Source organism: Falco biarmicus, chromosome 5 (assembly GCF_023638135.1).
Source record: "Falco biarmicus isolate bFalBia1 chromosome 5, bFalBia1.pri, whole genome shotgun sequence".
NCBI lineage: Eukaryota > Metazoa > Chordata > Aves > Falconiformes > Falconidae > Falco > Falco biarmicus.
This window is the reverse complement of record NC_079292.1, coordinates 92,175,216-92,190,027: the sequence shown is the minus strand read 5'-3', so window position 1 is coordinate 92,190,027 and position 14,812 is coordinate 92,175,216. Positions and strand designations below refer to the sequence as shown.

General features: G+C 48.3%; 1 protein-coding gene across 3 annotated transcripts in view; it reads right to left on the bottom strand.

Moving 5' to 3' along the window:
• EPHA1 (EPH receptor A1) overlaps nucleotides 1-13,728 on the bottom strand; it is a 34,568-nt gene extending 20,840 nt beyond the window's left edge. The window contains exons 1-2 of one of the 3 annotated variants that reach the window (XM_056339051.1): nucleotides 12,949-13,728; nucleotides 9,876-9,943 (exon numbers count right to left, since the gene is read on the bottom strand). In XM_056339051.1, coding sequence (XP_056195026.1) covers nucleotides 9,876-9,943; nucleotides 12,949-13,039 — 159 coding nt within the window. In that variant the 5' untranslated portion in view covers nucleotides 13,040-13,728. The remainder of the gene's footprint in view (nucleotides 1-9,875; nucleotides 9,944-12,948) is intronic. The other 2 variants (XM_056339053.1, XM_056339052.1) reach the window with 2 other exon arrangements.
• Between the last annotated feature and the right edge of the window lie 1,084 nt (nucleotides 13,729-14,812).

Below are 14,812 nucleotides of genomic sequence, written 5' to 3'. Positions count from 1 at the left end.
TGTAAGAAGCTGCCAGTGTTAGGACTGGCTTTTAGAAGCATTTTTCCATGAGTGTCTGCCTCCACCGACCTGATGGGAAAGGCGTAATTGCATTTAAAGGCCGAGGGTTAGACAAGTTTACATTAGCAGTTTATCCTAAGGCAGTTCCACAGACGAGCACCACCAGAAAGTGATTTTTGCATGTCTCACCAAAAGACATGAGCTGTTGTGATGCATGACCTGAATCTACCATTTCTAGAACTTAAGTGATCCAGGACCAAAGTTTCATTTTCAATACTGACAACTCTAGCAGAAAAAAATTCCTTTAAACTCTACTGCTGGAAAAAAATCCAACTGCTAACTCCTGTATTTCTTAGCTCAGTTTCTTCCAGACTGAGCTCTTCAGGGCAAAGATGCTCAGCACTGACTAGTGTGCCGTTTCATATGCAGTGCGGTGCAAAGAAATAACAAGGGAGTCAGACTTGGTTTTTCTAGACTCTGCTGTGAATGGGTAAAGGAAGTAAAATGAGGATATTATTTATGCTAACAATACAGAACTATTGTTAAACATGCTTGTGACTTCATTATTCAGTGAAGCTTTTAAATTCAAAGTAGTAGAGGAAAAACTGTTACATACAACACTTAATGAAAGGGTGATGAGGCCAGGAGTTGCTAGGCAACTGTCTCACGTCCTCAAAGAATCTGCTGCAAAATCAAAATGTATGCCTCTGATTCTTAATGTAATGTTCTTAATAAACGTGTGGTAAAGTCTGGCTCAATCAATATTAATTACTTGGCTCTCCAGTTTGTCTGCCAATGACATTGAATCAACCTCCTTTGATAATGTAACTTTCTACCCATTTCATTCCAGACACCGCATCCTTACTCCAGTCATCAGTCTGGCTGTAAGATGGGAAACGTTCTTCCAGAAGTGGGGGACAGTGCAAGTCAGACTTCCTCATTTGAGCAGCAAGTGAACTGTGGTTTTACGTTGCTATAGAAAACTTTCTCGTGAGATTCAGAACCTTAGAAAAACTCAGGTTGGAAAGGACCCTTGGAGATCCTCTAGTCCAATTCCCTGCTCCAAGCAATCTAAGGACTTCTTAAATTATTTAAATTTTATACTGTAAAACTCCTTTTAAAATCTTTTAGATTTAAATTCTTTTTTAAGTTTGTTAACTGTCTTTAAACTAGTCTTTTAACTTCTAAAACCTTTTAGAATTCTTAAGAAGTTGCTAAGAAAACAAAAGCCACTGCATTCAGCAGAATACCATAAATTAGTAGCTTGAATTCTGAGAAGTCTCAGGATGTAGCCATTGGATTTGAGAACAAAAGGGTGTTCTGGACTTCTTGGGAACCTGTATACTAACACAGGCACTTAGTTCCAGAGATTTGTTCTTGAAAGTCTTGGTGTGGTGGTATAATACGGAGCAAAATTTCAGTACAGCAATTAGTGTGAAGTGAATGGCAGCCTCAAAGCAAAAGTACTACCTCAATAACCTCAGAGCACTGCAAGTTCAGGGAAAAGGATGGCAACTTTCCTCCCATTGCTAGGTTGGATTCAGTACAAAGAAAGCAGTAGTGGAGGCAAGCTGTCTTTATGAAGGCAGTTCAGAATGACTTGAACAACAGTCTGGAAGGACACCAGGAGATATCTGGTAGTAAACAGTATTGGTTTGGTCTGCTATGTGAGTAAAAAACCAAAGGTAAGATAAGGTACATGCCTTTTAATATCTGCCTTCATCAAATCTGAATTGATTACACAGTTTGAAGCTCTGAAGCCTAAGGAAGGTTTACTCTGTTTTTTCTATAAATGAGCCTTCTCTGGGTTACGCCTGCATCAAGGAGCCCATCTAGGACAGCCTGTGACTCCTCCATCCATCTGTGGTCTGCTCTTCCTAGGATCTGCCATAAGGTATAAGACAGAAACAGAGGCAGTTTGTAGGTCTTCTTGGAGTTACTGTCTCAGGCTCTGCAGGTGTCAGTAAAGTGATCTCCTTTGGTTTTAGGGTTTTTTATGTGGAAATAAAACCCAACAAACCTTTTATGATGACGAATACAAGCCTCATCCTTGCTAATAAAGAGGTAGGCTGCCAGTGACAGAGGCAGCAGGCTGTGACAGTATTGCACATCCTGAGGCTCAGACTGGAGTAAAAAGAGCTTGTGGCTCACAACAGTAATGCTGTCTCCATCTCCAGCCTGCCAGGAACTTGCCCCGTCTCCTTTCAGATAAGAGGCTGCTGGCTGTAACCTATATTTCATTTGTTTTCGCATTAGCTTAGCACGGTGGCTTCCAGTCTGTGGCCTGCACACCCCTGGGGAAAGGCACCGTGATACTTCTACGAGACTTACAGAAGGCAACCGCAAGGCAAGCATCTTGCCAATAGGCTTAAAGTTACTAAACTTAAGATGCATGTCTCCGCTGGAAAAGTTAGGACTTCTATATAATGAAAAACAATAAATTGTTTGACTTTTGGGTCAAACATTTGATTTGGGTGAGAGAGTTGCACCAACTACTCCAGCCAGCTACAGCACACTTGGGGCTTAGCCAGCATATCTCTTTCCCATCTAATTTGCAACAGAATTCAGAGTGCTATTTTAAACCATGAAATCTCTTCCTGAAGAAAAATCACAGGGCCCCAAACCAGCAGATTTTTTCAGCAACAGTACATCACTAGCGTGCCAAGCCTGAAGCCACCTCATGGAACATGCTCCGCTGAATGCTTTCTGTCTCTTTCCCCTGGCAGCACTTTGGCCTGTGGAGTCTCTTTGCCCTGTGTGCAGCAGCATCCGCGTGGGACCGCCACCCAGCCCCTTCCCAGAGCAGACTCAGAGCTGCAGGCAGCTCGCATGGCAGGCGCGGCAGTACTGCGTTCCCAGCATAGTGCCTCGAGGAAAGGCTGTGACAATCAAGGCACCTTGGTGGTACCTGCGGTGATAGGATGAACAGCTCTTCAGTTCAAATGCATCTGCACGAACCCGTCAGCAGGCAAAGCCAGACCCCAGACCCCAGGCAGCCAAAGCCAGCAGCACCACAGTGGTGCCTGGCAGTGTCCCGAAGTTTCTGTGAGCCTGCACTCAAATTTTACCAGTACTCTCGCAAGTCCTTTTGCTGTTGTGGAGGACAATTCAGATGACGATAGAAGTGTGGTGACATAGAGACATTTAACTTCATAAGTCCTATAACATTAAATCTGAGAAGAGCAGAGTCTGTGTTTATTTCTTTGATCATTTGGCAATGGCCAGGGAAGTCTGATTTCATCCCATCATCACAGAGTCTTTGACACCACTGAATGCAGAAGTGATGTTTACTTGTCTACAGTATCTTTCTGGGTGGGAGGATATGTTTTTTTTCCCCACAATGATCCATCGATTATTTCCAGGGAGGAGCAACTTCACAACTTCATTATGTAATTACTTGCCCTTTAGGGCACTAGCACGCAGGTCTCCATCCCACTCATCTCCTTCCCATTTACCTTGTACTCAGGCTCTTATGGAAAGATAAGGTGCTAACGTGAGCCACAGAGCTCCAGCGCACCGATTATGGAACCTGTTTATCAGACCCAGGTTCTGCTGTCTGCTCATTCCCCAAACCGTCTGACCACATTAAAGTCTTGCACGAAAACAGGGCTGGTGACAGCAGATGCTGCTCGGTGAGGGATGCTGCTGCTCTAGTCCAGCATTTCACCCAGCCACTTTGGAATGCTGGTTTCATATATACCAGTTTTGCTAACACCCACTAACAGTATCAGTGACTACAAAAAGGACAGGAGTGGAAAATCAGAGGGTGCATCTTAAGAGTTCAGAACTCGTGGCTAAAGTCGTATTACCGATAAAGAAAAGGCTAACTCTCGTGTTGGCTTTGCACTACATTGTACATTGCATAGGATCCATTGAAATGGAAGTGATTTTTTTTTCCTCCAAGGCAAAGAGTTTTGTATGGTGTGAGTTACGGTTTTGTATGGTGTGTCAAATATACTTCCAGTATTTATGGAGAACCTGGGAAATGAGTCTGATGGTGACAGGCAATGCTTGCTGTTTGTATAGGTTCCTTTTAAAGTGCAATCCCAGACAGGGTAACTGTGCCTTTTCTTTAAGGTGATCAAACCTGCCTAAAGAAAAGAAGCTGCAGGAGATGGCAGCATTAAAGTCACAGTGAGGAACTGCCAGGCTCCAGGTCAAGCCTAGAGAAGCAAGGAACTAGGCCTTAGAAGCAACAGAAATGAGCTTCCAAGATGAGATGGGCGCATTTTTCTGCATCTCTGCCTCCCAGATGGTAAGAATCACACTTCAAAGCATAGGTCCATCCAGCAGGGACACAGCAGGCAACAAAAGATACAAAGCCTTTCCTTTCTAACCTGCCTGCCTGCAAACTTACCAGCATTTTGGTTGGTATTATAATAAAAGTTGTTTTGTTTTCATTTTAATAGCCTGTCAGTCTTCTTGGAGGACCATGCTATAGGCAGACTCATCTAGAGCTCCAGCTGACTTGTGGTGCTTTTGTGTTGACATGAGGAAGTTAAGTGAACCTTGTCCACTCTCATTCAACAGCGATAAAAGGGTGAATCATCTTCCTGAAGCTGCTAGGCAACACTGCTGTCATCACCTGATGCCTGAGCAGCCAGCGATGAATGTCATGTCTGCACAGCATCTTCGCTCTGGCTCAGAACATTTTCTTTCTCAGGTCTTTTCTGCCCTTTGGTTTGCAATGCTGAGTGCTCTAGCCAAGACTGCTACTTGGGTCTGTGGCAGTGACTTCATCCTCAGCTACCTGGCTGGTGGCTCACGCAGCCTGTCCTATGGTACAGCTATTAGTCTCCACTTTACTTCCTCTCGCCTCACTTTTTTTACTCCCCCCGTCTTACCCCTCTGAGTCAAGTATATCTGGATACACATAACATTTTTTTTCCTTCTCTCCCAAATCTACACAAAATAACTAATTCTCACTTAACAGAATATCATCAACAGCAGCAGGGCATGTCAGGATATGATGCTGAAGCCAGGGCTGTTCCCATTCCCAGTTAGCTGACTTTCTAAGCATTTGCCCCTTACACAAATGCTGTTCCTATGGGGGCTAAGCCCCTATGAGAGCAGCCTGAGGTCTATACAGCTACTCTATTCCAGGGACAGACACGATGGCATCACTTTGAATTAGGTCTTAAAGGACATGCATGGGCAACAGCTGTGGGAAGAGATGCACATAATAGCATTTCTGGTGGCCATTTTTGACACCACCTTCAGATGCTACAAAAAGCTGGCTCGCTCCAGGTAAGACTATCTGAGGAAGACACCAAGAAGTCTAGTTAAGTGAACTGCCCAGGTTAAATGACATTGGAGCGCTGTGCTGTGATCACTTGCAGGTTGAAGGCTGCATGGCCCACAACACTATTTCCTTCATGACCAAGCCTATCTGCCTAAGCAGAAGTGGTGGAAAACAGAAACCAGCCATCAGCTGTTATCAACGTCTGGGACCTCTCACTTCAGTGGAACACAGCCTTGCCTTGCTAGAATCAGAAGTTGTGTAAGCACTGACATGTGGTCACTGATAAAAAAGTTGCTGATGGGTCACAGGTACTTGATCTAGTCTATTCCCTAAAGAAAGTAATTGAGCAGTGTAGAATTTTTACTATGCCTGGGGTTTAATAGGAAAACATCAGTGTCAAAAATGAAAATAAATCAGAGCACTGGCTTACTGACATTGAATTCACATGACTTTGGCAGCTGCTACATTCATAATCAGACCCCTGTGAAACATGGGGTGCAGAAATGCACAAGAATTACATCATTGCCAAAGTTTTTCAAGTGTTTTTGGAACCACAGTAGTTGCAGTTAGTGGATATTTATGAATAGCCTCTGGGATACGTTAGGTCACTGGGATTAAATGCACACCGGTAGTCCTGTGCGAAGGTAGAATTTGGAAAAGTCGAGCAGATAAGGTGCTATGCACACTGAGAGGCCCCGCAGAAAGTTTGAAACCAATAGCATCACTTTGAAGTATGTGTGGAAGCAAGCAAGAGTATGGAATACGCAGAAAACAAATTATGTCCTCCACCTCACCATGCACAGGAGATTGAGAACAACAGCAGCCTAGAAAGGAGACTAAGAAAATCATCTGGAAGCTTTAATAAAACTATGATGTATGCAGAAATATAGTTTGGGAAAAATAAGCTCCATAAACCAGCTACCAGTTGAGAACTGAGCACCACTGAACCCTTCATATGCAATAAATATGAAACAATCTGGCACTTAGTGGCAGCAGCAGGGTTCATGCAATTCCTGAAATAACAGATATCTAATTTAAAAACAAGGTTAGTGTGAAGAAGGACTCTTTTACAAGCAAAGACAGCTGTAGAACTGATGAAAGCATGCCTCCCAAGAAAATGTACCAGCCTAAAAATAATAAAGTGTGTTTAATTTACAATCCATTCAACAGCACAGAGACAGAAAGTCCTATTGGGATGCCCAGTGCATGGCACCCTACAGCACAAACGGCTAGAAGCTTAAGTAGTCACGTGTACTTGTGAAAGTGTGACTGGATTGTGCAAATACTATTCACATACACAAAAAGGAAATTGGAAAGAGTGGACAAAAGGAAAATTTCAGGTAAAGCTGAAATGAAATGGTCTAAATGTGCCTGGTCTAAAAATTCAAGCTCAGAATGCTAGCGAACAAGCAACGCAGAACTGTCAGGTAAACACAGAGCGAGTTGGGTGGGAAGGGACCTTTGGGTCCCCAAGCCCTGCTCAGCAAGGCTAACCGCAAAGCCAGGCTGGGCTGCTCAGGGCCAGCCTATCGAAAGTAAAATGCAAGAGGATAACATAACATCTCATCACCATCTGTTCAAAGCTGATGCAATTATATTTGAAAGCAAAAGAGAGATAAGTAACTTTGTACGCAGTTATTTTACAAGCTACCAAGCAGCAACGCTACCATGCCCTGCACTGTAACTGAATTTGTTCATGATAGGATTTGAAAAGTCCTTTTAGGTCAGTTTCAGTGATTTTTGAAATCAGTTCAAATAGCCAGGTTGTTTGTACAGCACGGGGAGCCTTAAAGAAATGTCAGAGCAAATGAATTCTGGACTCCTGACACCTTCAAAGTCATTAGCTCTAATATATGTTAAAACATGGGAACTTATCACAAGTACTGTTAACAGCTCCCCGGCCCAACTGGTATTGCTGTCTCAAAACTTCAAAGACAAAAAAGTTGTCAAGAAATTTGTTAGATGATGGAGGGTGGGGGTGGTAAGGTAGATAAGCAAGTGATTATAGGAACTACAGCCTGTCTTTCTGAGGGCCTAGTTTCCAATACTAGCCTAAAATGAATGAAATCCTTTCTAAACAGCTACTACAAAGCAAGCTAGCACAAACCTTTCAGCAAACTTCTACAGACACTTTCACTTAAAAGCTTAGACAAGATGCCGCTTAGCGTGCCCTGGAAGTCCAGACAAAAGGACCCATGCTGCCCAAAGGCGGCTGGAGCAAAGCTCAGCGTGCCGAGGCTGAGCACGTTAAGAGAAGCACTGCCTGTCCTGGACACAGAGCTGGCCGAGAAGCAGCCACACGTGGCTGCCACTACTGAAAAGTGAGGAGAAAACAAAGGTATAACCCTGCCTCCACAGAATTACCCAGCCTCTTCTGGGCTATGCCTCCGAGACTGTGTCCATATAAAGCATGAAAATTCCTCACAGCAGGTTCCTCCTCTGTGCGATAAGGATACTGACACCAGTCCAGCTCACTGATGGGAGAGCTCTGGCACCTCAGGTGAGGTACAGGTAGCACTGCTACATGAAATACACCCTTCAGCTCTGTACGCAATACAGCTCAATGTTTCCAGCCTGCTACTAAAGAAGCTACTCAGACTATTCTGTATTAATCTTAGCTCTTGTGTGCCAAAAAATGTTCTGAATTAATCACAGCTCTTTTTCAAACGTATTATCACTGAATGATTTAGGCTGGAACGGACCTCAAAGACCACCCAGTTCCAATCCCCTGCCATGGGTAGGGACACCTCCCACTAGCCCAGATTGTTCCCAGACCCGTCCAACCTGGCCTTGAACACATTTACCTATTCATTTTGGAAGAATGCTTTCAGAAACACTTGTTCAAAGTTCTGATTCCAAGAGAACCAGCCATTGTTCCCTTTTTGCTTGTGGCAATTTGTCAGCCTTCCACCTAACAGTTATTGGGAAATGACGTAATTAGACAAATCCCTGCAAAAAAGTAGCTCATCAGAAGTCAGTGAATCTATGCTTCATCCTCCGTTAGTTTACCAGTCATCAGCATCCCAATCTGTTAGTTTAGATTGCTCTCAGGCCATGTTTTCCAGCATCTTCTACAATTCCCAGTTACAACTACTATATTTTAAATATACGTATTTTTTAAAAGCAGATGTAGCACAAGTAGGAAGGAATGCTAACTCCTAGCACTGCCAGGAGCCCCCTGTGCAAAAACCAGATGTCTGCTAATAAAGGCTTTGTCTTCTTTCTATGAGATTATTTTTAGAATGCACTTTTCAGTGTTTTTTTCTCTTTGAGAGGCAACTTCATCCTGAACATGCCTGAAGGCTGGTATTGGGTTAAAATTACCACACAGACAGTTGATGGGGACAACAAAGGGAACAGTGGGCAAAGCATGACCTACATGTATGTCTCACTAGGGCACCTCTTCTGAGTAAGGTTAATAATAACCAAAACAGCTGTACTAATGAAACCAGTACAGTTATGCCAGTGCAGGAGAACCTCACTGTCTAGCCCTAGTTCACCCAGGAGGAGGAGGTGGTGGCTGGGGTGAATTTAAACCAGGCACAGCACATTGTATGAAAATGAGTTAGGAACAGGCTGAACCCAGGTCTGTAAGCAGCAAGGGTAAAGACAATTTCTCCATTGGAGAACTTGGGGCTTGCCAGAAAGATAAGTGCATGGATGAGAAACTGGAACTATGTATTAACACATGTCCTTCTAACTCCTGCAGCGTCGTCCCTGAATTCCCTTTTCTTTGTGCCTGCCTCCCACCACTCCCACAGCCTTGCCACGGCGAAGGAAACCCCTCGGAGAGCAGAGGCTGCGGTGCCAGAGGGGCTGCTCAGCTGCACCTCAGACACAGCAGCTGACCTGTACGAAACCAGCTGAGAGCTCAGCTGCCCTTTCGGGTCCAATTTAGCAGTGATTTCAAGAGTAGATTTTGAAGCGCTTCCATCAACTCAATTTTACAGTCACAGAACAAAGGGAAATGCCTCAGCCATTATCAGCTGTGTGGGCCAAACATGGCGTGAGGGCTGGGTATAGAGTCCTAGAACCCTGCAGCCCACCCCAGCAGGCCAGATGGCTGCCCCATGAGATAACCATCACCTCTTCAGCCAGCTGCGGAGTTAGGAGATGTGTAACCGAATCATTCAGTTCAGTACTCAAGAGGAAAAAAAGAACAACCTTAAACAGATAAAGATTCTAAATTCTTGAGAGACTTGGGAGACAGAAATACTTCTGACATGGCTACCTGCCCAGAAAAGGAGACATAAGAAGTATCTGCAACATGTGAGAATGAAAAGCTAGGTGATTATTTGATTTTTCCCTTTTTCTTCATTAAGTTTTATTACTTCATGGAAACAATATATTTCAAGGACATGTTTAATCATTGAAAGCTACTGGAAGGCAATAGGCATCAGAAGAGCTACTAGAAGTCAATGAGGCATCAGTCCTCAAACAGCTGGCTAGCGGCTGAGGCTGCAGAGGTGAAGGGGCTGCAAGGAAGAGGGGCTGATGAAGTATACAATGTGCAGGACAGATTGGAGCTGCAGAAGCCTGATTTTGGGAGGCAGGGTGAAATTTCAATTTGGATTATGCTTTTCCATCATTTACCACTCCCAGTGGCTCCCCTTCCTTAAACGTGCATACTCACCCCTACTTCTGGAGGGTCTGGAAGCCAGCCCAGTTCACCCTGAGCAGTGCTTGTGTCAAGTAGATCCACTGAAAACCAGAAGAGGGGGAAAAAAAAAAAAGTTACCACTGACCCAACTCATACAGCCCATGGAATGGCTTCATCCTTATTTTGTCATAGATGATGAAGCCTGTGCTTCCTCTCTCAACCCCACATCCTTTGTGACCTTCTACCTTCAAACAGTGCGGCTGCAGAAAGGATGGGAAGATAGAAGACAGTGCAGCCAGCCGTGAGTTAAAATGTTTTCCTTGTATATAAGACCCCCTCCCCTTCCACCCTCCTCTTGAGTAATACCCACACGCATCCAAAAAAATGTGACCCTGACAAATTTTTCTGCTTCCTAAAGCTGCCCCATAATGGGAGCAGGAGGCTGACTCCTGTTGGGATGGGAACCCAGCATCAGCAGCCGAACACAGCTTTCCTTGGAATAGGAAGGCAGCAGACAAGATGGATGAAAAGGCAGGCAATCAAATTACCAACAAAAAAAATAATCAATCGGTGTTGCCTAGAGGTACCATTCAGTGCTCCGAACACATCGGAGAAGTGCAGAGGCAGCATGAGGTGGTGGAAGGGACTTTCTGCTGTCACAGCCCCGTAAGCCATGAGATGCACCAGTTGCTGAGACTGCTGAGCCCACCACAGAGAAATCCGTTCACTCACTCCCCGCCGCAAGTGTTCCAGCCCCATCAGCAAGAGCGTAGGCTGCCGGGTGCAGCCTTGCCACCTCTTGCTGAACTTGGCTGTATTAAGCCCTGGCTCCTGGAGTCATGTCACAAAGCAGAAAATCAGTGGTATGTTCATTTTTAACCCTTTGAAATTGTGATCAGAGTTTGCCCTGAGGTCTTGATCCGAGGAGTTAAAAACTAATCGCTTTGTAGGCGAACGGGGAGAAGAGAGAGGAGCTGAAATAAGTCACACCACTGGATGTGTGGCTTCGTGCTGGCCGTGGGTCCGGCGGTGCTGCCGGCACACGCTGCTGCTCTCGGTGCACCTCGCACAGCCCGGCTGGGAATGTAAAAAACATGAAAAATTCCTTGGATTCCCTTTTAGATTCCTGTGGGTATATTCAGAGGGGTCATTCCTAAACATCTCAGAAAAAAATCTGGGGGTGAAAGGTGGAGGGGAAAGATATTTAAATGGCATTTAAGTAACCAGATTTCCTCCCCCTCATCGACTGCTTTACGAATACTGCCTGCCAACTACAACTAGTAGAGTGTAAAGTGCAGATCGGCAAGAGTCCTATGGAATGAGGAAGCAGGCTGTGGGCCCAGAATCAGAGATAAGAGGGATTGCACTGCTGTTCTCACCTCTGAAACACCCTTTCAGGACTGGGAGAAGGGAAAAGCAGGAATCCAGGTTTTGCAAGTTTGCAGTGTTTGCTGCATGGTCACAGCAAAACCTTCCTAGCCACAGACTCCCTGTCCAGACAAGGCTCCTCACTCCCTTCCCTTCTGCTCTCAGTCTTGCTACTCAAGATACTGCTCTTGCATTGTTGGCTTCAAAAACTCTCAGGTGAGGCAGCCTGTCCTTCCAGAACTGTCACCCAGATAATACCTATCCCACATGCTTCAGGCCTGAAGCAGCGATGTGGAAGTGAGAGGGGTTGCATGACAAGTTCTAGCAGAGCAAGGGAAAAGGAACATGGAAGCGGCCAGGACGGGAACCGCTCGGAGCCTGTGTACCAGTGTGCCATGCCACTGCACCGCTGGCAGCCGCTGTCTCCACAGCCAAGGGCCCATGGGAACAGGCAAAGTCCCCTCTCGGGAAGCACCTCTCAAAGTGAAACCCACAACGGGGATTCTCCAAGGAGTGGAAGAATGAGTCAGCAAGGCTACAGGAGTGCTGGGAGTATGAGTAGTCAGGGGCTACTAGCTCCTTGGTCCACAGCGTCACTGCTCAGCATCTTACATGGCTGCCCAGCCCCATGGGAGGAGGTCCGCCAAAAAGAAGAAAGACTTCAGATAAGAGAGGACGCCGGGGAAATGAGCTGTTCCCAGATAGACACATTAGGGAAGAGTGGGTCACGGGCACAGCCCAAATGAGATGGCTGAGATAGGGGAGAAGCTGGCAGAGAAGTCCCTGAGCGTTGCTGCCAACTACTGGTTGCACACCTACGGAAACCAGCGCTACCTTGTATTACTTCTCACCTAGGCTGGCCTTCTCCACCATGCCTGCTAGCTGCGTCCGTGCAGCTGGATCCCCAACACAAGCGTGCTGGTCAAGAATGCTTTAGAAGAGCAGTCGGCACTCGCCGAGTCCGAGACGAGCCCGTGGCTGAACCACCAGCTGTGACAGTCCTCTCGCTGGAGAGCCTAGAGCACCGAAGGAGAGGGCTGTCCTCGGGCTGGAAAAGCCCCAACACCTCTCGCTGTGCGAAACAGTGACTAGGAGTCTCTGGCAGGAATTAACTGCAGGAGAAGGTGGGGAACAGAACAGAGACTTGTTCTTCCTCACCTCTCTTAAAAATTCCCATTCCCCAGATGTTTCATAACCACTGTGCAACTGCCAAGATGGAAGAAGAAAGATCACTACATCTAATAAAAGGGACTAAGTGGAACAGAGAAGGGAAGCACAAGAGTCTTCTTAAGAGGAGGTGGGAGAGGGAACTGTTAAGCCCAGCTCTGCCTTCCAGCGCCGAGGCCGCCCGGCCCCCCAGGCTTCGCACCCGCTGCCCCTGCTCACGAGAGTTCATCCCAGGAGGGCTTCGGGGGGAACTGCGGGGGTGTTGCCGGGGCGGGGGGGTGTTGGAAGTTTCTAAGTTTGTGTTTAAACTTGTTAACTGCAACGCCTGTGTTTAAGGCAAACAGAGGCGGAATTCTCGCGGCTCAGCGGATGTGCCGCGTTAGTGCTTCTGTTGGGAGGGGGCGGAGAGGGACTGGGAGGGCGCACCTGGGCTCGGTCAGCGGGGGCTTGCCCCTGGCCCTCGGCCCCCCGCGCCCCCCTGCCCTCCCCGGGACCCCCGTTCCCTGCCCCTCAGAGAGGTGCCCCCACCAGCCCGACCCCCCGGGCAGAGCCAGCAGCGGTCCCAGCTTACCTTCCTTCCCGGGCACCTCGAGGGGGAGCAGAGCCCAGACGAGCAGGACCCCGAGGGAGAGCCCGGCCCCGCCGCGGGCGCTGGGCTCCATGCTGGCTGGGGAGGGGGCCGGCCGCCAGCCCCTGCCTGCCCTGCCGGCTCAGGCCTGCGAGCCGGGGCCGCTGCATGAAGCGCTGCCGCAGCCGCCCGACGGGAGCGCGGGCATTGCACAACGCCCGCCTGGCCCGCGCTTATGATGAAAGACCGAGGCGAGTGGGTGGAGAAGCCTTACTGCCTTTACCTGTTTTAAAGGGGCTGGGCACAGACTTCCCATCTGGCAGGCAAATAAACCCACCTTAAAGCAGCCACGTTTTCCCGGGAGCCTCCCTCCACCTTTGCTCCAGTCCCGAAAGAGGCTCCCGGTCGCCACCTCCCGGGCAGCGCTCGCCACCGGCCCCGGCGGCTCGGCGGGGGCTGCCGGGGGTTCGGCGGGGCTGGGGCTGGCCTCGCTCTGCCGCCCCCCCAGGGGCTGCGGGGAGCAGCGCCGCCCCGCACCAGCGCCGCCCGCCCCGCTTGGCGCCGGTGCGGCGGCCGCCCCGCAGCCCGTGTCTGGCAGGGCCGCCCCGAACAGCGGCCCCCGGCGGGCCCCCGGCGGCGACAGCACGGCAGAGCCGCGGCCGCCCCGTCGGGCAGAAGGGCTCCCTGCTCCCAGGAGGCTCCTGGGCGGCGGCGCCGGCGCCGGCCAAGCCGCGGGCGCGGAGCGGGGCCGGAGCTCCCCGTGCGGGCAGAGCCCTCGGGGCTCTGAGCTCCCTTCCCGAGGGACAGAAACGTGGAAGAACTCGCTTCTGTTGCAGCTCTGCCTCCAGCCAGCACGGATGTTACTCCCACCCATGCCCAGCTGTCACACCCCTCCCTGTAAGATACAGACAGCATTATTGCCACGCTTGCTGGGAAGCTGCATTCCTTTTGCTCTCCTCCTCCCCAAGGAAGGCTAGAGGAAGGACTTTGTCAGGTTGCCTAAAGAATCTGAGGGATCTCGACCCTGGGAGATGTCCCGGGCTCACCGGGACACAGGCCTAAGCGATTGGCACCTCTGGAGCAGCAGGGGCCAGGGGCGCAGAGCTCCTGCGGGCCCTGGTGCCTGCATCCCTCAGGGAGTTCCATGATCCTTGAACCATACATCTTGGAAAACCAAAATCCACCCCAAGAATCTCAAACATGGGCAAGAGAAATTTGAGAACAAATAGTTAAAATGCTAAGTTTTCAATTTTATGTAGCACATGAAGTGAAACATCAATACAAATAATTTAAATATTAATGTCATTCAGAGTAGTTATATCTTAAATTTATTCCACGTTAATCCTGTCTAAAGTGCTTTTTCTCATTCTACAGTGCTAAGCCTCCAATTTTTATGCCCACCTTTCCCCCACATTTGAGCAACTCCCATTGCAGCTCCAGCACAAGGTTTCCTTGTCCGCATCCCACACCTTGAGTTTGCACTAGTGGAACGTGTCCGTCTTAGCCTTCACTTGCACCATCCTGTGCCTCCTCCAGTCTGTGGTGTAGCAGGGGGCAGATGGGCCCATGGCTACCTTCTGTGTGACGGGGCTACACAGGCGAGACCTACACAGACATGGAGTGGGAAAGAACCATTCGCAGCTGGAGGGTAAGGCTCTAGGGCGGCTCAGGCGCCCGTATCCTTCCTAAGGCAAAACCAAACCCCAAACCAGTGTTGCAGCCTTGCATTCAGCTCCTTAGGGCTACCCAGGTTTGCATCTGTGGAATCTCAGAAGTGCCAGAGCTTGGGGTGAAGAAGCTGGGGATGCTCTGGCTCAGTTGCATTAGTGGGCAGGTAGTCAGGACACTTGATCTAAACTGTTCGGAG